Here is a 25,150-nt window from a genome sequence, read left to right as displayed (position 1 = left end):
CGTGTGTGTGCGCGCGCCTAGGGAAAGAAGGAGGGGGAGGGAATCGAGGGTGACTGCCCGACAAGTGCAAAGAGAGATGACCCTCCGTAAGGGTCTCCGGTCTCCTCCAAGGGCGGCAGGAGGGGAGGGGAGAGGAGAGAGGAGGGACAGGTCCTGGACGGCAGGAAGAAGTTCGGAGCTCGGAGAAGCAAGAAACCCGAGAGGCCAGGTGGCAGGAAGGAGGCCCCGCCCCCGGCCCCGCCCCCGGCTCCACCTCTTCTCCCTCTTCCCACCCACCCCCAACCGCAGCTCATCCTCGAGGGCGGAGAGAGGTGGCATTTGAGTCCTCCCGTATCCCAGCAGGCAGTGCAGCCTAGAGACGCTGACAAAGGACCGGAGGAGCAGTCGCAGCTGCTTTCCGAGGAGCCGGTGTTGCCGAGGTGAGAGTCCCCCCACCGTCCCGTCACCCACTTCCTCCGACTTCGGGAAGACGTGGAAGTTACGTTGCCGAGAGACCCCGCGCAGGGACTGAGCTGTACCCAGCCCCCGCGCTTGGCTCTGTGACTGACGGCGGGGCTCGGCGGCGCCGGGCTGCGGGTGGGAGGTGGGGAGCGGGCAGATGGAGCGCTTTCTGCCCCATCTGTGACTGTCAGCTGCCCCGTCGCCCGCGGAGCCCGGCCGGAGGGTCCGGCCGGCCCGTGCGTGCCTTTCCCGTGCCCGGGCGGAGGCAGCAGGTTCGGGATCGTCCCGGTGCCCGCCCGGCAGAGTTCGGTTGCCCCGGGGATGAGACTCCAGGGACAACTCTTTGGCGGATGTGGCGAGGAGGGCTATAGGGGAGGGAGGCTGACTCTCCATTCGGGGTGACACCGTCCTCGCCCTCACTCCTTCCCCCAGCCCAGCCGTTCCCCCTCGGCGAGCAACTGGAAGGAAATCGGCGGGGATGGAGCGAGGCGTCCCGGGATGGCTGGAGGGTGGTGAAAGTGGTGTGGCGAGGCAGACAGGGAGAGCGAACGCCTTCGTGGAATAGTGGCCGGGGGTGGAGGGGGTACGTGGCCTGCATCCGTCCCCCTTCCTGGACCTCTGCACGGATCCTGATGGTTGCACCAGCTGCTCGGCTGTAAACAGGCTCACATGACCGGTTTCACATGGAGCCGGCCGGTGTGGGGACGAAGGCTGGGAAGGCTGGGCCCCAGTCAGGTGGAGCTCCAGTCCTAGGACGGACCGTTTCACACTCCCTCTCCTGCCCTCCAGCCCTTATTCCTTGTTCCGCGGTTTCCCCTCTGGGTAAAGTTAAGTGACATCTGCCCTCTCGGGATTGAAGTTGCTTTTCTGCCCCAGTAGAATCCAAGAGACCTCACCTCGGGGAGCGAGAGGGCAACATATTAAATGAAAGCGGTCCCGGATTTTTGACCTTTGAGGGAGATAAAGAGATGAACGCAGACATGGAAAATGGGATGCTTTGGATCGTGCCTAAAAAGCAGTCCTGTTCTATCGGAATGCACTGCGTTCTTAATGTGAATTCCAGAGAGAAGGGGGAAAGTCTACTGTTTCAGCCAGGGCACACCTGGAATTTAATATATTCTTGCTGATGGAAATCTTGTCCATGTTTCCTTCAAGTGCTTGGAAATCTGCCTATAAAATGCTGTATACAGGATATTAACCAGGGAGTGGACACCCAACTTCTAGATTACATGTATATGTGGTAGAAAGCAGTGGGAAGTTTGGAAAACAGGAAATGGGGCCAAATGTGCCTTTCAAGTTGTTCACGTCTACATATTCAAACAGGATACAAGATTAAAATAGTTTTTGAAGCATTTCTAGAACTTTCAAAATACAAGGTTTACTCAAATACCAGGATAGTTGAAAATTTGGAGTTTCTCAAGTCTGTAAGGGATGGTGGTGACAGATTCCCTTTACATGTAATATATAATTAGATGTAATGGACAATACTCAGTATAGTTACCCCTTTGTAGGTGAGGACCAAAAACAGAACAAATAGCTTATAAAATAATGCATGTTTCTCCCCCTAAATTGTTCCGTGCACATTTTCTTCCCCAATTTTTTATTTTTAATTGTTTTCTCCTGAAGCTTTGACATTTAATTCTAATTTCTTTTTTTTTTTTTTGAGAGGGTGTGGGGAGAGGGAGAGGAAGAGAGAATCTTAAGCAGGCTCCACACCCAGCATGGAGCCCAAGGTGGGGCTCGATCTCATGACCCTGAGATCATGACCTGAGCCAAAATCAAAAGCCAAATGCTTAGAGGACTGAGGCACCCAGGTGCCCCTTACTCTAATTCCTGAAAAACAATTAAGAAACTACAAGAAAAGCTTCCCCATCCTCCAGTAGCCCAATAAAGTGAGTAATTTGCTACTCTTTTTCTGTTTTTAGTATGTTTAAGGTGGAAGATAGAGGAATTTAAAATATTGTCTAAAATTTAAATGGGCAGATGATCTGTGTTGCTCTGAATCTTGTTTTGCCACCTTGGAATATTCTAGAGAATCTTGCCCTACAATAAATAGATGAAGTGATTTACTGTTTGAGGCCTTCTGTTTCCTCATCTATAATATAAAAGTTTTGTTTTAATCTCCACGGTCCCTTATAGCTCTCCAATTCCGTAAAATAGTGCAGTTTTTGATTGGGAACTACTCTTGGACAAAATGAGATGGTTAAATAAGTCCAGTTGTTGGTGTCAGCCGGGAGAACATGCAGTCCATAACAGGCAAGCCAGAATCCAAAGAGGAATAGGGATTGTGCTCTGCAGAATTCTCATTAGGTAAATTAGCCATATGGGTTGACCTGGGCCCCTCTGTCCTCTTGATCAGGAAATTGAAGATTGCCTCAGCTAAATCCTGCCTCCAAAATTAGAACAGTTACACCTGACTTTCTTAACCTTCAGGGCATGGTACAAAGTGATTCTTTTTTTGTTGTTTTTAAGATTTTATTTATTTATTTGACAGAGACAGAGAGAGAGGGAACACAAGCAAGGGGAGTGTGAGAGGGAGAAGCAGGCTTCCCGCTGAACAGGGAGCCCGATGCGGGGCTCGATCCCAGGACCCCTGGGATCATCACCTGAGCCGAAGGCAGATGCTTCACGGCTGAGCCACCCAGGCGCCCCTGGGGTGATTCTTTCATTCATCCCAGCTTCTTCCTGAATAAAGTGGGCTATGTGACCAGTGATGAGTTAGGATGAGAAGAAGGCTCTAGCAGGGTCTCGCCTTGGCAGTGCGCTGGTTAGATCCCCAGGACCAGTGCCCTTTTTCCGCTCTGCAGCGTTTGAGCTTTCATTTTGCCAGCACATCCCGAAATTGTCAGTCTCAAGGACTGATTCACACTAACCAAACTCACAAAAGATTTTTATGTTAATATGAGCGCCAGTTGACTAACTTCCGTGAGAAGTCGAACTGCCAAGCTGACCAGAAGATTCGTGGATGAGCCCGGGGTTCCCTTTGCTTCTGACACTATGGAAACACAGACGTTGTGCTCCATCTCCCCCCTCTTTCTAGGGACCGTGTGGAACACTCCTTTCTTAAAACACCTAGTGGTTGTTACCTTCGACAAGGTTACAGCTTTTATGTGAAAACCCTTGCAGTCACACCTCTGTATGGATAGATCCTGTCACCTGATTGAATCTGGGCCACCTGTAAAACAGCTCTAAAATTGGTTTCCTCTCCCTTCCTGCTGCCTTCATCTAGGCCCTCACTTCTTCATGCCACGTTGATTCGAAGGTGACTTGGTTGTTCCCTGTCACTCCTCTGGAGTCAGGTGTTGCACTTACTGGTCAGCAGCAATGAGATTCCTACTTCCAGTCCCTTCTCCGCTTAAGACCCTTCAGAGGTTCCCCATCGCAGTGGTCCTCAAAGTGCAGTATGCCTTAGAATCATCTGGAGGGTTTGTGAAAACACAGATGACTGGGCCCCAACCCCAGGATTTCTGGGGCAGCAGGTCTAGCCTGGGACCCAAGAATTGGCTTTTCTAGCAAGTTCCCAGGTGAAGCTGCTGCTGCTGGTCTGGTACCACATTCTGAGAATCACTGGCACCCAGAAGCAAATCTCCACCCCCGAACTTGGCTTCCAGGGTTTTTCACCATCTCTCGCCACTCCCCCATACAGCCTATTTTTTAACCATGTGCAGTGCCAGAGCTCATCTTAAGAGTCCCTTTCATGCTTCTACACATCTTCTTCCTGGAATTCACCCCCCTCTCCACTCCTACTGCAAACTCCTATTTAAGGCAGCCTGGCACTTTCTTTATGCTCCTAGAGCTTTTTTATCTGCCAGCATTTTAACACTTGTCACATCATATCCTAATTACCATGTATATCTGTTTTTCCTGCTAGACTGTTTTTCAAGGGCTGAGACAATGTTTTCATCTTTTCTCCATATTCCTCAGCACAGGGCCTAGCACATAATAAGTGCCCAGTTGATGTTCCGTGAATGAATTTGTGATTCTGAAACTCTGGAGAGGGCCATAGGTAGCGACATACGTATTCATTTTTTATTTTATTTTATTTAAGATTTTATTCATTTGTGAGAGAGCACAAGAAGGGTTAGCGGCAGGCAGAGGGGGAAGCAGGCTCCCCGCTGAGCACGGAGCCCGAAGTGGGGCTTGAGCGCAGGCCCCTGGGATCATGACCTGAGCGGAAGGCAGATGCTTCACCGACTGAGCCACCCAGGCGTCCACAACATGTATTTCATGTAATGAGTTCATACGGGTTTTGCTTTGAGAATCGCACATTCATCTTGAAATACCTGAAGACATTGAGATATTATGAAACAAAGATGGGAAATAACTAGTTTTAAGAAAAATGCTTTTAAAACTGATGCTGCTGGAGGGCATCCTTATTTTTGTTAAATCTTAAAATGTACACTACTCAACTTTTCCTTCTTGAATAGATAATAGCCTGTCATCACTTTATTTATAGCAGGTCAGTCCCATTGGTAAGACATCAATTTACATGAAAAACCTAGGAAGCGTGTAGAAACCAAAAGGCCTAATACTGCACAACGAATGATTGAACCTATAAAGTGGACATTAGAACTTTGCTTGCGAAAGACTTGACTTTTTAAAAGATTTTATTTATTTATTTGACAGAGAACAAGCAGGGGGAGCAGAAGAGGGAGAAGCAGGCTCCCCGCTGAGCAGGGAGCCCGATGCGGGACTCAGTCCCAGGGCCCTGGGATCATGACCTGAGCCGAAGGCAGACGCTCTACCGACTGAGCCACCCAGGCGGCCCCTGAAAGACTTGACTTTAGGACTATACCAGCCATTAAAAAAATCCTAATAGACCATACTGGAGATTTAAAGAGGAAGAGAGCAGAGCCGATGAAATGGGAAGGTTGAATAATAGACTAAAGCAGAAGAACTTATTGCTCTTAACTGTTCAGTATTTCACTGGCCATTGGCAGACCACACCGAGTATGGAGGAAGGAGATAGTCCTTGTGCCCAGATAAAAGGGAGCTGGCCCGGAGGTGGAGCTGGGAACTCTAATCAGAGTAAACACAAGAGGTAGGGAGAGGCAGTAAGGAGCTGGTGCACTGTGACCTAGCAGATGGGTCACCCGTTTCCGGGGAATCTGGACTTCAGATGTCCTTAGCTGTTTCAGGCTTGAAACTCCTTCAGCACCAGAATCCCCAAGGACCACTTATCTCATTTGAGTTTCTTGCAGCCTCTTTCCAAAAAAAAAAAAAAAAAAAGGCAGGAGGGAGGGCAAATGACAATATGCTTTCAAAGTGCTTTGTTTCTGTTTTAAATCTCCATTTTGAATCTGTGGTGAGCAAAGGTATTGAAACTCCCATTTATCTCGGAGTCTGATCTCTTCCTTCTTATGGTCAATCTAAAGTGAGGGAAACAAAATGATCACATTTTGGGGTCCTGGTCTCCCTGGACTGATGGTGGAAAGTGTGAGGACTTCATGTGTGTAGGTGCGCGTGTGTGCGTGTGAGAGAGAGAGAGTAGTTTGCAAACTGGTCACAAGGTGGTGCACACACATAAGATTTTCTTTGAAATTTCTTTTCTTTTTTAAAAGATTTTATTTATTTATTTGACAGAGACAGAGACAGCCAGCGAGAGAGGGAACACAAGAAGGGGGAGCGGGAGAGGAAGAAGCAGGCTCCCAGCGGAGGAGCCTGATGCGGGGCTCGATCCCAGGACCCCAGGATCATGCCCTGAGCCGAAGGCAGATGCTTAATGACTGAGCCACCCAGGCACCCCCTGAAATTTCATTCACGATTGCATGTCTGTGCCTTTGGTCCAGAGGGAAAGGACAAGGCGGCTCCCGCATCACCAGCTCCCAGCGGCACTGTGTCCCTGTGAGGTGGGGCTACGTTGGAGCCCAGCTGGGCACTGAGGAGCCAGGGCTAATGATGAGGGGGAAACGGGAGGGGTGGGGAGCGGCAGCTGGGAGTGCGGCTTCTCTGTTCTCCACTTACTCCGACCCACGGTAAGCAGCTCCCATAGATTGACTGTCCCTTTAATTGGGCCCCCTTACCTGTCTTCCATGGACAACGTGTGTTCAGCCGTGAGGAAGGGGCACGCTCCTTGATGGAGGGAACCGTTACTTGTCAACACCTGTAGGCAAGCCGATAAGCTCAGTATGTGCTAAGTGCCTAACACCGAGCTTGGGTCTGCGCAGGATGAGAAAAAACCAAAAACCCCACAGAAAAACAATATGGCATGATGCTTGAAGTCTGGGGAGTCCAAATGAATCCACACAGAACAAATGCCAGAATATTCAGTCACTACAGTAAGTACGTTAAAAGATAATGTAATAAAAGTAGCAAGATCGTGTAGATGAGAGAAGTAGAGGAGGACGGCGAAGGGGAGATCTGAAGGAGGCGTTGAAGGAAGGGACGTTTTGGTGTCCGGAGAGGTAGAATAGGAGATAACCCTTGGTTACTAGTGCTGTCACGGGTGGTTCCTGACAGCCGTAGGTCTTTCATAATCAGGAACAGAAAGCACGCCCGTCTTAGTAAGTGAAACTGTCTCTCCATTGTTTTTCTTTATAAAAACGGAAAAGGAAGCACATGTATCAAGACTTGAATTTTGGATCATCCTTTGAGAACTCTCCTGGAAAAGCAGGGACCTTTCTAGAGACGAGGGCATGTGTGACAGTGTGACAGCATCACAGGCAGGACTTTTGAAATGAGACACGGAGGAAATGGTACCGTATAGGGAAGTGTGAGTCTGGAGACCAGAGATCTGCCACCGGCACCTTGTATGACCTTGGGTAAGTCCTTTAACTATCCTGGGCCTGCTTTCCTCAGAAGTAAAATGAGAAGGGCTGGGAGCTCACATTCTTCGACTTGGTGTGTGTTTGACTTTTGGAAAGCAACCTCATAAACCGATTTGGAGTAAGGTTTTACTGGCTTAGTATATAATCTCTCCCCAGAATGTTTGCACTTTTGTCATTTTGCAGTACGGACAGGAGCAAAGAGAAAGTGTTGGTCTCCGGAAAACCATCCATTAGAGGCAGGTGTCCCGGTTCATTATGTTTGCGGGCAGAATCTCTAATATTGCTCCCGTGACCTGGTGCTAATTCGGAGTTCAGGAGGCGATTGATATCTTAGCCAAGATAAGTGAGACATGGGAACAGGGATACAAAAAGAAAGAATAAATTGCACAAAATGGATGAAACCCGTCGTTAACGGTGACCGGGGGATAGACAGTCTATTTATTCACAATTCCTGGGGAAATGTGTATGTATTCAACTCGTAAAGAGAAAGCTTCAAAATGAAAAGAATACGAATTCTCTACGAAACCATTATGGAAAGCTAGCGAAATTTCTACTCTGACTTGTGCCAACGACCTTCCCCCTTAAGGCTGGAAGCGAGTTCAGTGCTTGTTCTGTGTGGTTAATTTTGACTTCCCAGTCAGCTGTGTAAACCGTGTCATGCTCCTTGGTAACAAAAAGATGCACCTTTCCCTCAGTTTGCAAGTCCTCTTAAACCTTTGTTTTTCTCACTGTAATGAGTTTCTGTTGCATCTAAAATGATTTTAAAGAATTGAAATCATGGCATTTAACACATCGTTTTAGGCTTTCCATGTTATTAACAGATCATGAATTGGAAAATGCAATTAACAGAGATTTTTCACACATTGTTTCTAAATTCCTTCTTGAGTTTCCAGACTGGCACCTTTTCCAAATTAGGCCCTGGAGGAGTTGTTGTTTAATTCGACTTAAACACACACACACACACACACACACACACAACCAAAACTCTTGAATAGGTGTTCATAAGGTTCTGAATTCAAAAGATACAAAAAGGTATCCAGAGGAAACTGCCCTTCCACCCTTGTCCCTAGCCGCTGAGTTAGTTTCTCCAGGGACAGCCCTGGCCATCCTTCCGGAGGTTACCCGGAGCCGGCAACCCTCTCTCTCCCACGCAGGTGGTGGTGTGCTCGACTCCGCGATGTACCTTGCCTTTCTCGCGTAGCCCTGCACCTGCCCGTCCGTCCATACCTACATGACACAGAGCTTCCTCTTTCTTCTTGACGGCTTCCCAGCGAATGGCTCTGGCCTCTTTTATCTCATGACCCCCTCTATGAAGGGACAGTTTGGGCTGTTTCCACTCTTTGTTGACAACAGCTAACCCTTGTCGCGTGCCAAGCTTTGTTCTGTGTGCCTCCCATAAATCATTGTATTTACTCCTTCGGACTGAGGATTAAAACACTTCCACGTACGGGATTTCACACAAGAGGGATATTTATGCCGGCTGAATTCCTAGAGGTAGAATCTCTGGACCCGAGGACGTGTGTGTTTACTTGTGGCAGGTGGAGCCAGCGCGCCAATTTATAGCCCTGTCGGCCACGGTAGGAACGTGCCTGGTGCCTCCCACCACGTGCTCTCAGACTTGTTGACTCTCGCCAATCTGGCGAGTAATAACACGTATTTCAGTGCAGCTTTCGTTTGTGTTTCTCTTGCGAGTGCAGTTCTCCGTCCTCTGGGAAGTTTAAAAACAGTTTGTCCTTTTCTAGAAAATATTGTAGCATTTGCTCGTTTTTACGATGAGTGCTTTTTCATATTATTTGTATTTCCTCGACATCTAGTAGGGAAAGTAGACCTGGCCTGTGACTGAAAAAGTTCTTTGGCTTTGCCTAGATGGTTTTCTTTTTTGGGGGCCTTGCAGTGTTTTAAGAGTTTTTAGATAGTCAAATTTATGAAAATTTTTTGGTTTCTGATGGTTAGAAAGCCTCAGATAGAAAAGAAAAAGATTTCCCATGGTTTCTTAGTGTTTTACAGTTTTCTTTTTCTACATTTAAAACTTTGATCCATTTGGAATTTACCCTAATAAAGTTTTGGACTTTTGTAAGGAATAGGGGATAAATTTAGTTTTTTTTTTTTTTCCCTAGGTGGATGCCCGGTTTTACCATTTATTGACTAAATTGTTTTCCAGAAATCAGAGATGCCATGCCACCTTTTATCCTAAGCTAAATTCTCATCCTTTTTTTCTTTTTTAAAGCGTTTATTTATTTATCTGAGACAGAGAGAGCACAAACAGGAAGGAGGATTAGAGGGAGAGGGAGAAGCTGAGCAGGGAGCCCCATGCGGGCCTCGATCCCAGGACCCCAAGATCATCACCTGAGCCAAAGGCAGACGCTTCCCTGACTGAGCCACCCAGGCGCCCCTAAATTCCCATCCTAACAATGTTTTAGAATGAGATGTTGAATACTATTTAGTGATGGCAAACTCGGATGTTGTGTTTCTGATAGCCAAGCTTACTAAGAAAGTAATAGAGCTAATTACTTTCTGTTGAGAAAAATATACCAGACTTCTGAGAGCACATTATCCAGATAGAAATGTGTATGGCCCTTAGCGAAAGAAAGAAATATGTGGCAAATAAAAACTCAAAATTAGAATGATTCCATCAGATGCTCTTCAGAATAATCTTAGTCTTATTGTATTACAGTGGAGAGTTCGTTAGCTAGAGTGGAAATGCTGGACTGCAGGCGGGAGGCCTGCTGACTTTATTTGTCTCTGTCTCTTCCTAATTTAATAACAACAGCAAACACTTAGAACATTGCCTGGCCTACAGTAAGTGCTAAAAGCATTGCATGTCTTAATTAATTCAGTATATGTAATTAATAAAAAGTTTGCAATCTGTTATGAACAATACACATATTACATGTTATTACTAATAAAAATGTCAGTAGGCCCTTTTTAGCTCAGTCAAAAAAACCCAAACCCCAGCCCAACACTGTCATGAGCTGCATGCACGGGTCCTGTAAAATACATGGATAGGAAGTAACGTGATGATCTGGGACAGCTCGTGGGTGATAATCTTGCCAGCGTTGTGCCTCACCTTCACATCTGTGTGCCTTGGCATATGCTGTTCCCTCGGTCAGAATGCCCTTCCTACCTGTGCCCCTCCCCCAGAAGTATATGCCTTTTTTTTTTCTTTTTTCTTTTTAAGATTTTAATTATTTGAGGGGCGCCTGGGTGGCTCAGTCGTTAAGCGTCCGCCTTCGGCTCGGATCGTGATCCCAGGGTCCTGGGATCGAGCCCCACATCGGCCTCCCTGCTCAGTGGGAAGCCTGCTTCTCCCTCTCCCACTCCCCCTGCTCGTGTTCCCTCTCTCACTGTCTCTCTCTCTCTGTCAAATAAATAAATAAAATCTTAGGAAAAAAAGATTTTAATTATTTGAGAGAAAGCATGTGAGTGAGCATGAGCAGGGTTGGGGAGGGAGAAGCAGGCTCCCCGCTGAGCAGGGAGCCCGATGCGGGGCTCGATCTTACGACCCTGAGATCGTGACCTGAGCCGAAACCAAGAGTCGGTCCCTCAACCGACTGTGCCCCCCAGGCGCCCCTCAGTTTGAGTCTTTTGAGGGCAGGACCTGTGGATTATTCGTCTTTGTATCTCCGCACAGCTCTTGACATAGTTCCTGGCTTATAACAGGTGTTCAGCTGAAAGAAAATAAAAATTTGCATATGTGATTATACGGTATCTTACTTGATAAAAGCTGGGAGGGCCTCAAGCAGAGTCGCACAGCAGCCCCTGATAGCTGGTAAAAGCAAACAGCTCAATCTTGTGTTATGTTGCTCTTTGAAGGTGTGGGAGCTTGAACACAAAGTAGAAAATGGTGCATGGCCTATTTTAAAGGTGTCATCTACAAAGTGGAAATCAGACATTTTCTCGGATCGTGTTGTTTTAGCTTTGCATTTTCAGAAGCCACATTCGTAGGATGCTCGCTAAATAAGAATGTTGTTGATTAAAATTAGATTAGGAAATAAACACAGCAACATCACACCTGTCAGACTTCTGCTAGCTCCAGCTATTCACAACATAGTCAAGAACTCCACAAGGAATCCAAAAGGTCTCTAAGCTGGAAGAAAATAGTTCTCCTGGAGCCTGTGTGCTCGATGTAGGAGGGGCAGGCACAGAGCCACTTGCCTACGGACTGACTTGGAATTTTCATCGAAAACTCCCAAGGACTCCTTAACAAGTTTAGATATTCGGCTTCCTTTCAAGACATTTTTGCTTGTCTTGGGTTTTTGGTAGAAAAAAGGACAAAACTCTCCCACCCGTGCTCCCAGAAGGCAGTAACTAAGGCATTGTGGAAATGAGTGTAAAAGTAAGTCTCATGTTTTTCTCCCGTAACTCATGGAAACTTACTTTGTTTTTTTTATTTTTTTTATTTTTTAGCCTTTGAGAATTCTGAGTAGCTCACATAAGATCAAATGTGACAATACTTAATTTATTCTACTTTTTAAGAAATCCGAGGTTTTAAAAAGAGTGATGGCCCTTTGATCTCACCTCTTTGAAACAGGGTGATTAATCCGAGGTAGAAAGACTTCTTTATTCTAGTATTTATGTAATTTATCATAGGTTGAAATCTTGAGTGTGAAAGGAGCATGTGTAAATTTCTTGGCATAGTTTGGAACAAGCTGTATAAGTAAGCCACGAGGAAAAGTCCAGAGGCCTCTTTAAATGGTTTGGGGAGCTATTTTAATGCAAGCTGAACATGCTTTTTGTTGGAGGGACAGCAAATGAAAACAGGTGTCATTCGATTTCCTTCTCTCTTCTTCTCTTTCTAGATTGCCAAAATGCTTTGGAGTTTTTAACTAACTGACTTAAGAAAAGTCCAAAATAGATTTGAGACTGTAAAAACAGAAGCTGCAGCAAGGGGGATTCAGTGCCAATGCATCAACAAAAAAGACAGCCAGAGTTAGTGGAAGGAAATCTTCCTGTTTTTGTGTTTCCCACGGAGCTAATATTTTATGCAGATGACCAGTCAACACATAAGCAAGTGTTGACTCTGTATAACCCCTATGAGTTTGCCTTAAAGTTCAAAGGTGAGTCTCCCAGGTCTCTTTTATGGATTGTAACTAGTCCCTACTAATTGTTTACGTGTAGAAACTAATTTTTAAAAAACACTAATGGCCATTGTGACTTTTTCTTTCAGTTTTGTGTACTACTCCGAATAAGTATGTTGTCGCTGATGCTGCAGGTGCAGTAAAGCCTCAGTGTTGTGTGGACATGTAAGTCAAAATCCCTTCCTGGTAACATGTTTTAAGTGTGTCAATATTTATGTGTTTAACTTGAAAAGGATCTCGTCTTGAAGCCGTTCCCACTTTCGGCATTTATTACATCTTGAATTTTTGTTGGAAGTTTTAGTCTCTCACAATTCTTCTTAAAATTTCATTTATTGTGTTTTAAAGGTTATTTGTTGATTTGAGAGAGAGACTGCTCATGAGCCAGGGGCGGGGGGAGGGAGAAGCTGACCCGGAGAGAGATCCTGACCTGAGCAGAAGGCAGACGCTTAACCGACTGAGCCACCCAGGCGCCCCAGTCCCTCACAATTTTTTTTAAAGATTTTATTTATGTATTTGTCAGAGCACAAGCAGGGGGAGCGGTGGGCAGAGCAGGCGGAGGGAGAAGCAGACTCCCCGCTGAGCAAGGAGCCCGACTGGGGACTCGATCCCAGGACGATGGGATCAGGACCGGAGCTGAAGGCAAACACTTAGCCGACAGAGCCACCCAGGCGCCCCAGTCTGTCACAATTTTTAAGAAGCCCCTAAGATTCTCAACAGGTTGACCAAATCCTTAGTAATATTTCACGATGCTGGAGCTGACTTGTGTGTTAATTTTCCGTGAACATCTCCTCAATTGCCGTGTTCGTAGTTATAGTGGGATCGCTTATGAAGGTCAAGTTCTAACTCATTCCTTTAAATTTCTCTAGCTATAACAGAATTTAGCTTTCTTTGGAACATCCTAGTATAGTGATATTTGGGAAACTAATAATACTACATTCACAGAACAGTGGTAATGTAAGTTCATCTGAAATGATTCGGCTAATAAGCCTGGAAGCTAATCTCTACAAACAGGAAGCAAGTGTGTTATCTGAGCTCTTCCAGATAATTTCGTCAGAAATTAAGTGTCAGATAAACGATTGTTTGTTCAAGCTGTTCATATTTAATTTTCACTTTAGAGCTAGTGGTGACCAGATGGATTCATTGACCAGCTCTTAATTTAAGCTACCAAGTAAACTGTAATTGTTTAAACCTATGACAATGAGACACAGAAGTGTTTTCTCCTGAATACATTTTCATCCTCCCGTAGCCATAAAATGATGCATCTTTGGAGGACGTGTTTTCACAGGTTTCGTTTGATTTTCATTCAATACGTAATAAGCAAGGACGATTCCAAAGAAATGCAGTCTCTTGCCAAATAAATGTGTTATCTTTGACCTAATTGGTTTGTGTTCTCTATTAAGAACGAAGTAAGATAAATGGAATTGTAGATCGCTCTCGTAAAATTGCGAGTTCTTTATACTCTTTTCAGAGGAAGACAGAAGTATATTGTTAGCCTTCTGTTGCATTGGTCATACTGGTTACTTACTTACTCAGTTGCTTGTTTTTACCTGCGAGCACGGACTTTCAGTTTTGAGGCTAGGTGAGGTTTCTTACTCGCACAACAATAAGCGGCAGTAGAAATCCACGAGACTTTGGTAACTGTTGCTGCCTGCAGATCTCAAGGGGGGAAAAAAAGTCCTGCTCAAAGGAATTTTTTTTACCTATAATTCTTTTACTTTAGATTTTTATTCTATTTGTAGAGTATGTGTTTTCATCAAATATTTTAGAATCACCCATTTCCTTCTGGGTTATGCTGTGACTTTTTTTTTAAGCATCATTAGTAACTTTATATTTGAGCATTTGGTTACAGTTAGTTAATACTCTCCTGTATGAAATCTCAGGCTGAATTCTGTTTGACGGGCCCCCAGAAACCTAAACGGCATTTATTTTTTAATGTTTTCAGTGTGATCCGTCATAGAGATGTTCAATCCTGTCACTATGGCGTAAAAGACAAGTTCCGCCTCCAAGTTTCCGAGCAAAGCCAGAGGAAGGCTTTAGGAAGGAAAGAGGTTGTGGCTATTCTTCTCCCATCTGCAAAAGAACAACAGAAGGAAGAAGAGGAAAAAAGGATAAAGGAACATTTAACCGAAAGTTTATTTTTTGAGCAGTCCTTTCAACCAGGTAGTTTTGGGGTTGCTTTTAAAGCCCGTTGGCGCTCTTAACGCATTTCTAACTGGAAAATCATCAGGGAGCTAAGAATCATTACTAGAAAAATGATCTGCCACTTTCCACCTAATTAACTACTTCAAAACGGAACCGAACTAGAGATCAGGTACCTAAAATCGAGCAAGAGGCCTAGAGTTGGACTTGAAATGGGCAGAGAAGCTCTCGGCCGCCGAGGCTGTAAGGAGAGGGCGAGTGTTGCTCTTGCCTGTGAAGTGTGTCGACCCGAGAATGCAGCCCCCTGTACTTTTGAAGGCTAGCACAATTTGGCAATTATATACTTTTGTTTCTGTGACTTTCCCGTATCCTTTCTCATTTAATTAGTTCGAAGAAGGAGAGAGATTGTGTTTGGCAATAGGCCAAGCTTGGTGCACTGTTCATATTATTTTGAAAAAAAAAATCTCATTAAAGTTGAAGTTAATTAAACTAAGTAGATTATAATATCCCCTGTGGGCTATTAATTGAATCCCTCTCCATTCCTCATTTCCTTCCAGCTTAGATACTCAGAAGTGTTATGATATATTCTTTCAACATTGACACTATCCTCGTGTTCAACTCTTTGGACGTCATTCCTCCTCCCTCTTAACGTCTCATTATCTCCTTCCAACCCCATTATAAGAGGAGGAAGATAAAATTTTCCATAGAAAAACATGGAAACTTTTTGATAGTGATATATGAATGTGATAGCAGCTGTCCTTGAAATTGCAACACTATGAGGAATTAAAAACAAATCTACTTGTCATTACAGTAATTCACAGATCCCTATCAGTTTGTTCATCTTACAGTGTTTATTTGGGTAACACAGGGAGTCATGCCTCTTTGATTTACTGTGGGCAAGAGTCTTCTCCGTCCATGTATGGAGTGCCCAGATTTTCTGGTGATACCAAGACTAGGGACTAGCTAGTAGCCAGTAGATTGCTTCTTCTCAGCAACTGTTATTGACCAGTAGGACCAGATTTACATCTTTTGAAGCTGAAAGAGAGTCTCTGGTAAATGTCACTTTGATCTCCAGTCAGTATTGTGAAGTTGGCTTCTACGTGTTTATGGAAATGCAAGATTCCCCCTTTAAGATGCCTCCTCTAGAATAAGAAAAGTCATGTAATGAGTATTTGGTTTTTGATGTTAAATTCGTAATTTAAAGGAAAATGGCCATCGGCTCATTTCTGTATGTAAGAGACCAGTGTAATAGCCCCCCCCCCAATAATAAGGATTGAAAGTTTAGTTTTATATATTTTTTCCCTTTATTTTAAAACTTACTAGAATTCAGGTGAAAATCATCCTAAAAGGCTAAATAATTACAGTGTATATTAATTGAGCATTGTATTCTTATTTTCCTTGGACAGTGAACCTTTGGCATCTGAAGTCTATTAGAGAATTCTTCTAACTGTAAAGTCGAAGTAGGTAAATGAATGAGGTGATTTCTGTTTTGGGGAGAAACCCTCTCTAAGCCATCCCTGTCAGGAAGCCCAATGAAGGCAGGCACCTTACTTGTCTCCTTAAGTCTCACATCCTCGGCCATAGGCGGCGTGCCCAGCGCGGACTAGTGTGTGCGTGGGTTTCACCAGGAGGGCTGGACTTCTCGTCCAGTAGGGTCCGTTGGATTGCTTTGCTTTGTCTTACAAGGTTTCCATGGCTCTGGCCACTCCTCAGAGCAGGAGCAATACCGCAGTAGAGCCCCATATGAAGTCCTGGCCCACATGTCCAGTGTGCCGGGAGTTACCCCCATGTTTCTAATCACGTGGCGGGAAACTGAGGAAAGTTGTCTTCTTTAATAGAGTACTAACAGTGCCTGATTTAGTCTATGCGGACAAAGTGGTATTTGTCGCTTCTGTTTGTTAAATGAATAGTAAATTATGTGTGGTTTCCAGTATGTAAAATTCTGTGGTTTTTCATTAAGCGTCTCTGAACTAAAATGTTGAAACGAATCGAGATTGTTTGGGGGGATGTTTGAAATGTCATTATTTTTGCACCCCTTTAGAGAAGTGATTATTAGATAGTGTTGTGAGGTTCTGTGAACTTGGCAGAAAACGGTCAGAGGCTAGATCGTGAAAGATTCAGATTTTATAAATGTATTTTTATAAATGTATCTAAAGGCAGGAAAATGAGAAATTTCTGCTCGAGTTGATTGTACTATAAAAGCCATAGCAGTAACATTCAAAAAGGAAAACAGCACCTACAATCCCACACACTTAACAGATCTGCTTATATAAGTGTTCTGTGTTATTTTCCAGACCTTGTCTATGTGTCTAAGTACATTTATATATATATATATATATTTTAATTTAACAGAAATTTAAGAGAAACCCACAGAGCATACTTTAACAAAATACCAAAGCCCAGGTTATTAAAAAGTTGTTTTGAAAAGATGCAGCTGAATCTTACTGGGTTTGTCTTAATTACATTACTAATGAACTGCTATGTCTAGGCAATGTTTTGAGTCCGTGCCCTCTGGCTTAAGAAAATTACACTCTATTATTGTTTATAATAATAAAAGATTGAAAATGACCTAAAAGCCCATCAGTTGGGGATTGGATTAAATTATGAATAATCATAAGGTGCGATGCCAGGCAGGCATTTTTTTTTTTACGAGGATCTGATAGAATGATAGATGATTATACATTGACACGGAAAGAGGCTCATATATATTTCTGAGAGGAAAAAACAGTTATGGAACAGTATGCATATTATGGTCTCATTTATGTTAAAAAAATTTTTTTTACATGTTTATGTGACTGTTTGTAAAATCTGAAAGGTTCTGTACCAAGCTGTTTAACAGGGTTCTCTCTAGGACAGTGAGACCGATAAGGAACCTTTGTTTCTATAGCTGTATAAAATTTTTACAACAGTCTTGGAGTATCAGAAGAAAAGCCATTTCCTCTTTGAAAAATTTCAAGCATCGATGCAAATGTCTTTGGAATTTCTCTAAATACTGAAAATTCCTTGAAATTCTCTTTATTGTCACAAGTAAATGTTTGCCTTAACGCTTACGTCTGCAGCAAATGTAAATGCAAAGATACTTCATTTACTCACCAAAATAAGACTTGTTTTTAGGTGTTTATGCTGTTGTTTTGTCTCAAGCAATAATCACTATAAAATTTGAATTTGTTTTCACCTCTCTGGCTTTGGCAAGGCTCAATTAAACTTCGCACAACAGCTAAGGTATTAATAATTTAGAAAAGCTGCATTTAATAATAAAATGAACAGTGTTATTTCATTAATAAAACACAAGATTGTGTTGCTGTTGGCTATTCCTTTTAATGAAAGAAGGGTAGTGGGAAAAGCTGTCTGACAGAATATGCTGTTACCGGGTTTCTTAAAAACTCGGGTATGAATATGGCACACATACAGCGAGCGCTGTGGGATAGCAGGCTTGATAATGTTTTTAAAATTTTCTTTTATTGTAGTAAGAACGCTTAACACAGGATCTACCCCACTCACAAATGTTCACGTGTACAATACAGTATTGTTAACTGTAGGCACGGCGTTGTACAGCAGGGCTCTAGAACATACTGGCCTTGCTTAATTGAGACTTTATGCCCGTGATTAGTAACTCCCAATTTCAGCATACCCCCCGGTCTCTGGTAATCACTGTTCTTCTCTCTGGTTCTGAGTTTGACTGTTTTTTAGATACCTCATGTTAAGTGCAATCATGCAGTCTTTGGCCTGCTGTGACTGGTTTATTTCATTTAGCATAGTACTTGCCAGATATTGTTTCTGCTTCCTTCTTTGCTGTAAGTGGAAGAGAGCAGGGGACAAGAGTTTTCACAGGTAGCTTTTTTTTTTTTTAAGATTTTATGTGTTTTGAGAGAGCGAGAGAGAAAGAGCACGAGCAGGAGGGAGAGGGAAAAACAGGCTCCCTGCTGAGCAGGGAGCCTGTCACCGGCTCGAACCTAGGACCCTGGGATCATGACCTGAGCTGAAGGCAGACACTTAATGACTGAGCTGAGCCACCCTGGTGCCCCGAAAGGTAGCTTTAAAACCCTCAAGTAGTGCTTTTCTGCTGCTTTTAACTATTTTCAAAAATAGTAGCAGGATGCTACGGTTATTAGGACCAAACCTGTCTGCCTCAGATGCTCTCAGAAGGCAGCAGGCTCCAAAATGGCGGAAGACAGAAGCCACCCATTGGGGTCCAGGAAGAAACTATCAGAACTTCAATTTCTATTTCTAGCCCGTTCTTTACAAATTCTGCTTGTATATTTTATAAACATATACACATGCTGCTTGCTTGAATTCTTCCTACTCATTGGGGTGAGGTGGGGGGAGGGGAGGGGTGGTGACCTCTCGGTAGGAACTTGCTACCTCACAATGCCGTTTCAACATTCCATTCTGTAATGACTCAGAGAAGTTATGGGCTTCCAGATAAGTCCAGCAGATACGTCCCTATGGCATGGAAATGATGGGCAAAGAGTCAGAGGAGTAAGACAAAACCCGCATCCTGGTGAGTGGTAGACAGTACATGCGAATGAACTTTGGTCTTGGGGCATTTGTAGAAGCAGGCTCAGGAGTTTTTGTCTTCTTACAGAGAACAGAGCTGTCTCAGGACCTAGCTTACTAGTCGTCCTCCTGGGAGTGGTGTGCGTTGCAGCTCTGATGCTTCCTACGCTGGGGGATGTGGAATCGCTCGTGCCTCTCTACCTCCACTTAAGTGTGAATCAGAAATTAGTGGCTGCTTATATCTTAGGTAAGTGTGCCGAAGCTGCGTGCGGGACATGTGTGGGCCGCGTGTAGGCCTGGAGGTGGTCGTGGTGCTATCACGTGGGTACGGGTAATGGCGGTACTGGGGCTGGTTTAGGGGTTTTTGTGTTTTTGTTTTTTGTTGTTTGCTTGTTATGTTTGTTTGTTTAGAGAAACAGGTAAGATTGCTTCAAAAGCACGTGTTGAGGTAAAGTGCATTTTAAGATTTGATTTTTGCCTTACGTTTCGTTCTCTCTTTTTTTTTCTTTTTAAATGTATTTATTTAAGTCCTGTCTACACCCGTGGGGCTCGAACTCACGACCCCAAGATCAAAAGTCACATGCTCTACTGACTAAGCCAGCCAGGCGCCCCTACGATGAGTTCTTTGTGGCTTATGGATCTAGCACCTAATACCGTAGCCAGTTGTTTTCATTTTGCTGAATTGCGATGGTATAAAGCGTGTATAAAATGCGTGTATTGCACGATCCAGCATTTTCTGCTTCTAGGAATTGATCCTGGGGAAACACCGAGACAAAGTGCATACAGTGATAAAGGTGGACAGTGCAGCCTTGTTTAACACTGTGAACCTTTCTCTTAAACCAGTCCCCAGATTTTCTTTCAGTTATCCTCGCTTGAAATCTTGTAATTAGTTAAAGTGAACAAACAGTGACTCAGTCCCTGCCATGTGTCAGGGATTAGGGTTCCAGTCACGACTGACTGTCTTTGTAGTCTCCTGTCACCTCTTCTGAGAGGCCAACTCTTTTCAGTATTCTCTCAGTACTCCTTGGTATGCTCTCTTTTTAAATTTTTACTATTTTTAAAGATTTTACTTATTTATTGGATGGAGAGAACGTGCACGAGCAGGGGGGAGAGGCAGAGGGAGAGGGAGAAGCAGACTCCCCACCGAGCAGGGAGCCCCACGGGGCTTAGTCCAGGCCCCTGGGATCATGACCTGAGCCAAAGGCAGACGCTTAAACCACTGAGCCACCCAGGCGCCCCTATGCTCCCCTTAAATTTCAAAATTGTCTTCTCAGTTTGACTTGCTACCTTCCATCTGTGCCCCTTCTCTTCCTATTCCCACCCCCCCAATCCGTTATTTTAACCCCCCCCCCCGCCAAATGCTCCATTGCATTGCTGGCAGATGAATTTCCATTCTGGTTTGGTTTCTCCCCTGCCACCCCCTTCTCGGGAGCCGTCAGGGATGCCCCGTAGGCCCGAAGGAAGTATGACTCCGTAGTTGGGCATCTGAGGCTCTCCACCCCGAGACCTCTTTGAGCCGATCTCATCTCGCCGATTCCCTCTGTAAATCCTTGATCACAGCCTGGGAGGTTCGTTAGGGACCCCAAAAAGCTCATGGGGAGTCCGGTCAAGCTCCTTGTCTCGCTTTGCCGTCCCTGCGCCTGAAATGCCTGCTGATCTCGTTCTTCATCATTCCTGTCCGTCGTTTAGGCTTATTTCAGCTTTACCTTTTGGGGCAGCTTTTCTGACTGCCCTGGTCTTACGTGATTGTTCTCCTCAGTACTTTATCACTCACTTTTTTTTTTTTTACCACTTATTTAGGACTGAGCATATTCTTACATGATTAAATTTTTACAGTTTTATGTATGGAGTCTCTTCGAAAGAGACAAGCCCAGAAGGAATCCTGTGTCTCTTTGTGGTCCTAGAGCCCTGGGATACAAATAGGTTCGACATGTTTTTCTTGATGAAGTTGGCTGGCTTTACTGACACTTTAAAATGTCGCGTCTTATAGCTGATGTGACCGGATCAAGCGGGAGGTATATTTGATGGTTAAAAAATTAGCTACGGCCAGACATTAGTGATTTAATTAAATCTATCCCGTGACTGCCCATTGCTGTAAATTGGATTTCTTCTGTATAATATCAACTAAATTCAAACTGACTTTGAATTCTTGCTAGAGTGCCTGTCTGTGTGCTGTATTTTATTTGTCCATCGAGATCTAAACAATTGCTTATTGAACGGAAGATTTTGTAAAGTGCGTGGCTTTAACTGTTCTGCAATTTTTTTTTCTTTCAGGTCTTATCACAATGGCTATACTTAGAACATGAGCAAGGAATTCAGTTGACTTCTGAAGTAAATTTATCTTGCAAATATGAATGTGGACTGCCTTTTCTCTCTCTTTCACTCCATTAACATGCTACAAACTATTGAGTGATTTACCATAATTGCAAAAGTATAATATATATTTTAAATTACTCTGTAATTTTATTGGAAGGACTCCAGCACACTCTGTTACAGACAGCAAGGATGCTTCTGAGTGACACCTAGGAAATTATTTGAAGAAATTCTTTTTATACCTAAAGCTATTGCACAAGAGACTTTAATTAAAACATCTGCTATTTTCTCATCTTTTTTTCTAATTCACTTTGATTCTTAAGGTCATATGTTCTTCCAAGTGAAACGCCTGAAAGAGCAAACTGACCAGCCAGAACATAAAAAGACATTTATTTCCTAACTACAAACATCAATGTTACTATGTAAATTATACCTTGTCCTCTTGTCATTATAAACACTTGCCATGGTGTTTCTCAAGTAAGTTTTGCCGTTAATGTGTGGAGGGTGAGAAAAAAAGAACGAAAAAAGTGTAAAGTGTGGAGGATCATGCTAGGATCTCCCGGAGGACCAGACATATTTGATGCCTCTGGTGAACTACAGAGTAGGTTGTGGTCCAGACGCCAAGCGTCTGGGGTTTTCTTTAACCCTCACAGAAGCAGCACGACTCCTCTGTTTGGTCTAAGACTTTGAAAGGAAGGGAGGCGTTTGTTCAGTGATTTGGTTCACCCTGGCTTTACCTCAGGATCATGCTTTATGTTAATAGGAGGAGAAAAATCACTTTATCATTTCTTCCTAACCCTTTGCCTGACTGTCAGCAACTAGCCCAGACTGGGATTACCAGAGGCCGGGTATTGTATGTGGAGATGTTTTTCACCTTTCAACTCTAAGCCAAGTATAGAAAATCCTTGATATGTGTCTATTTTATATCAGTCACTGAGACATTTTGTAAGTTTCTATTTATTAAAACAACTTTACCAAAAAAAGCCCCCAAAGCACAACTATTTACATTTCTTTATAGCCTCTTCTGATCTTTAACATATATATGCAGTTTCAGCTGTTAATTGTCATAATAACTGATCTTTTGACTTAGGATTTTTATCTGACAGCACAATGCATTGAGTCTCTTGAAAATCGTCTTCCAGATCTTTCTATAGAACGAACTTATGCACTGCTACTGTAGTCTTCTCAAGGAGTATACATAAACACAACATGTATGCCTGAGGTTGGATTTTGCAGGAAATCGTACTTTGCTTCTAAAGCGAAAGCGTTTACGTATCCTCTTTCATAGAAAATCCTCATTGTTTAACAATTTGGGGAAGATAAATCATTAAATGGATCATGTCTGTACATTGTGTAATGACTGAACAGCACAGAAATGTAATCTATTTTAAACTTTGTAAAAAAAAATTATGTTCGGCAGCGATCCCTGTTTCTCTGTCCGTTTCAGGTCCGCTGTGTGTGCACGCAAGTGTGTGCGTGCGTATGCGTGAGTGCACGTGCGTGCGAGTGTGTGTGGGTGTGGGTGTGTCAGATAACACATTGTAGAGGACAGAAATTACTTTTAAAAAATAAATGAAAATGGAGGCCTCAGTTTCACACTGACGTACACATTTTATTCTGGTTACCTCTGAGGAACTCCGTTTTAGTCTCCTGTGTCCTAGAGGTGTCTCCTAGTCCTGTGAGTTCAACAGGAAAAATAAGAAGGGAAATATATGAGCTAAAATGTCTTAGGTTTCCTTATGTACCAGGGGAATTCATTTGTTTAAATTTCTGAATAGGTAATAGTCACGTGCTTCAAAGATCAACTATAAAAAGCTATTCAGGGGCGCCCGGCTGGCTCAGTCGGTGGAACGTGCGACTCTTGATCTCTGGGTTGTGAGTTTGAGCCCCACATTGGGGGTAGAGATGACTTTTTTAAAAAAAGAAAAAGGTATACAGTAAAAAAAAAAAAAAAACAATTACTGCTTGCCTTCCCCGTCTACTCAGGCCCTTTCCAGTGACCACCGTTGTTGGTTTAAATATGCTTCCATTGTTTCTTTATGTAATTACGTATTTTTGGGACGCCTGGGTGGCTCAGTCAGTGAAGCGTCTGTCTTCGGTGCAGGTCATGATCTCCAGGTCCTGAGATCGAGCCCCGCATCAGGCTCCCCGCTGGGGGTTGGGGGAAAGTCTGCTTCTCCCTCTCCCTCTGTCTGCCACTCCCCCTGCTTGTGCTCTCTCTCTCTGTCAAATAAATAAATAAATCTTTAAAGAAATAAATGTGTATTTTCATTTTTATGGTTTTATATACGAATGGTAGCTTGTTCTATGTACTATGCTGTACCTAGCTTTTTAAAAAATTAACATATAATGTATTATTGGTTTCAGAGGTACAGGCCTGTGATTCATCAGTCAACACCAGTGCTCATGACATCACTGCCCTCCTGAAAGTCCAGCACCCAGTTACCCCGTCCCATCACCCCCCTCCACTCCAGCAACCCTCAGTTTGTGTCCTGTGATGAGTAAGGGTCTCTTATGGTTGGTCTCCCTCTCTGGTTTCATCTCGTTTTATTTTTTCCTCTCTTCCCCTATGCTGCTGTTTTGTTTCTTCAGTTCCTCGTATCAGTGAGATCATATGATAACTTGTCTTTCTCTGATTGACTTATTTCACTTAGCATAATCCCCTCTGGTTCCATCGACGTCATTGCGAACGCCTAGCTCTTTTTCACTTAACACTATATCCAGGAGAATTTTCCAGATAGTGAAGAGGATCCTCATTCTTTTTCTTAACAGCTGCCGAGTGTTTTCTTGTGTGCCGTGTCGTATCATTCACTTAGCCAGTTCCCTCCTGACCGGTTTTACCAGCACTGCCCGAGCGTGTCTGTCCTTCCGCCGTCCCAGCGGCCACGTAGCAGCCGTGTGTTCTGCCAATCTGATGGATGAGAAGCGGCTTCTCCACGTACTTTCTTTATTAACTCCACAGTGAGGTTGACCACGTTTTCATAGAGCTATTTATTCATATCCTCTGTTCCCCCACCCCCTGCTCTCTGGCGGGTAGGGGCATTTTGTGATCATGAGTTGCAAAGATTTCCTTCTAGTTGCTCATTTTTCTCTTGACTTTGCTTATGGTATGTTTTCCATGTAAAACTTATTCTGGGGTAGTTGAATTTATGAATCTTTGATGACTTCTGGGTTTTGAATCTCAGAAAACCGCAGACCGTTCCAAGGTTACAAATCCTATGTACGCATATACACACAAACACCAGTTTGAAGATTGAATGAAGAGAAGAATCCATTTGTGGTAGCAAAAAAATTAAAATTCAAAAACCCCAGGTTTAAATTTAAAGTTCAAAATCTTTTATGAGGGAAACTATAAGGCACTCCTGGTAAACAGGAAGCTAGACTTGAGCAAATGGAAAGACATCTTACTGTTCTTGGACATACAGTCTTGACATCATTAAAAAATTCCCTTGTTTCTTTTTTAATCGTCTTTTTTTTTTGTTTAAGGTAGGCTCCACGCCCAGTGTGGAACCCAACATGGGGCTTGAACTCATGACCCGGAGATCAAGACCTAAGTTGAGGGACGCCTGGGTGGCTCAGTTAAGTGTCTGCTCTCGGCTCAGGTCATGATCCTGGGGTCCTGGGATCGAGCCCCGCATCGGGCTCCCTGCTGAGTGGGGAGTCCCCTTCTCCCTCCGCCTTCTCTGCCTGCTGCTCCCCCTGCTTGTGTTCTCTCTCTCTGACAAATAAATAAGACCTGAGCTGAGATCGAGTCAGACACTCAACTGACTGACCCCCTAGGTGCCCCTCCATTTTTTCCTAAGTTATATAAATTTAATATGGTTCCAGTAAGAATACCAAGAGGTTTTGGTGTCTCTTTTTAACCTAGACAAGTTGATTCTAGATTCATATGGAGACATAGGCACAGCTAGGAAA

At 43.8% G+C, this 25,150-nt stretch overlaps 1 protein-coding gene across 5 annotated transcripts; it reads left to right on the top strand.

The window, feature by feature from the left end:
* Window positions 1–290: 290 nt before the first annotated feature.
* On the top strand, window positions 291–22,654 carry MOSPD1 (motile sperm domain containing 1). Of its 5 annotated transcripts, XM_008701667.2 has the most exons (7): window positions 6,071–6,290; window positions 6,993–7,202; window positions 12,008–12,265; window positions 12,376–12,451; window positions 14,229–14,446; window positions 19,011–19,169; window positions 21,197–22,654. In XM_008701667.2, the coding sequence occupies exons 3-7, from the start codon at window positions 12,112–12,114 to the stop codon at window positions 21,226–21,228; spliced, it is 639 nt and encodes a 212-aa protein (XP_008699889.1). In that variant the 5' UTR covers window positions 6,071–6,290; window positions 6,993–7,202; window positions 12,008–12,111; the 3' UTR covers window positions 21,229–22,654. The 5 variants fall into 5 exon arrangements, with proteins under 5 accessions (XP_040483455.1, XP_008699889.1, XP_008699884.1 ...); XM_008701662.2 differs by lacking the exon at window positions 21,197–22,654 and having other exon boundaries at window positions 19,011–19,386; XM_040627521.1 differs by lacking the exons at window positions 6,071–6,290; window positions 6,993–7,202; window positions 21,197–22,654 and adding an exon at window positions 291–419 and having other exon boundaries at window positions 19,011–19,386.
* Window positions 22,655–25,150: the final 2,496 nt, after the last annotated feature.

Source organism: Ursus maritimus (assembly GCF_017311325.1).
Source record: "Ursus maritimus isolate PB19 chromosome X unlocalized genomic scaffold, ASM1731132v1 scaffold_X1, whole genome shotgun sequence".
NCBI lineage: Eukaryota > Metazoa > Chordata > Mammalia > Carnivora > Ursidae > Ursus > Ursus maritimus.
Note: the sequence above shows the minus strand (reverse complement) of the source record. Positions and strands in the feature narration are given on the sequence as shown.

Bases quoted from the DNA above. Each gene is read 5' to 3' on its own strand.
- MOSPD1 (XM_040627521.1), top strand. From the start codon at position 12,112: ATGCATCAACAAAAAAGACAGCCAGAGTTAGTGGAAGGAAATCTTCCT. The intron at 12,452-14,228 runs GTAAGTCAAAAT...TAATGTTTTCAG, and splicing joins CCTCAGTGTTGTGTGGACAT to TGTGATCCGTCATAGAGATG. The intron at 14,447-19,010 runs GTAGTTTTGGGG...GTCTTCTTACAG, and splicing joins TGAGCAGTCCTTTCAACCAG to AGAACAGAGCTGTCTCAGGA.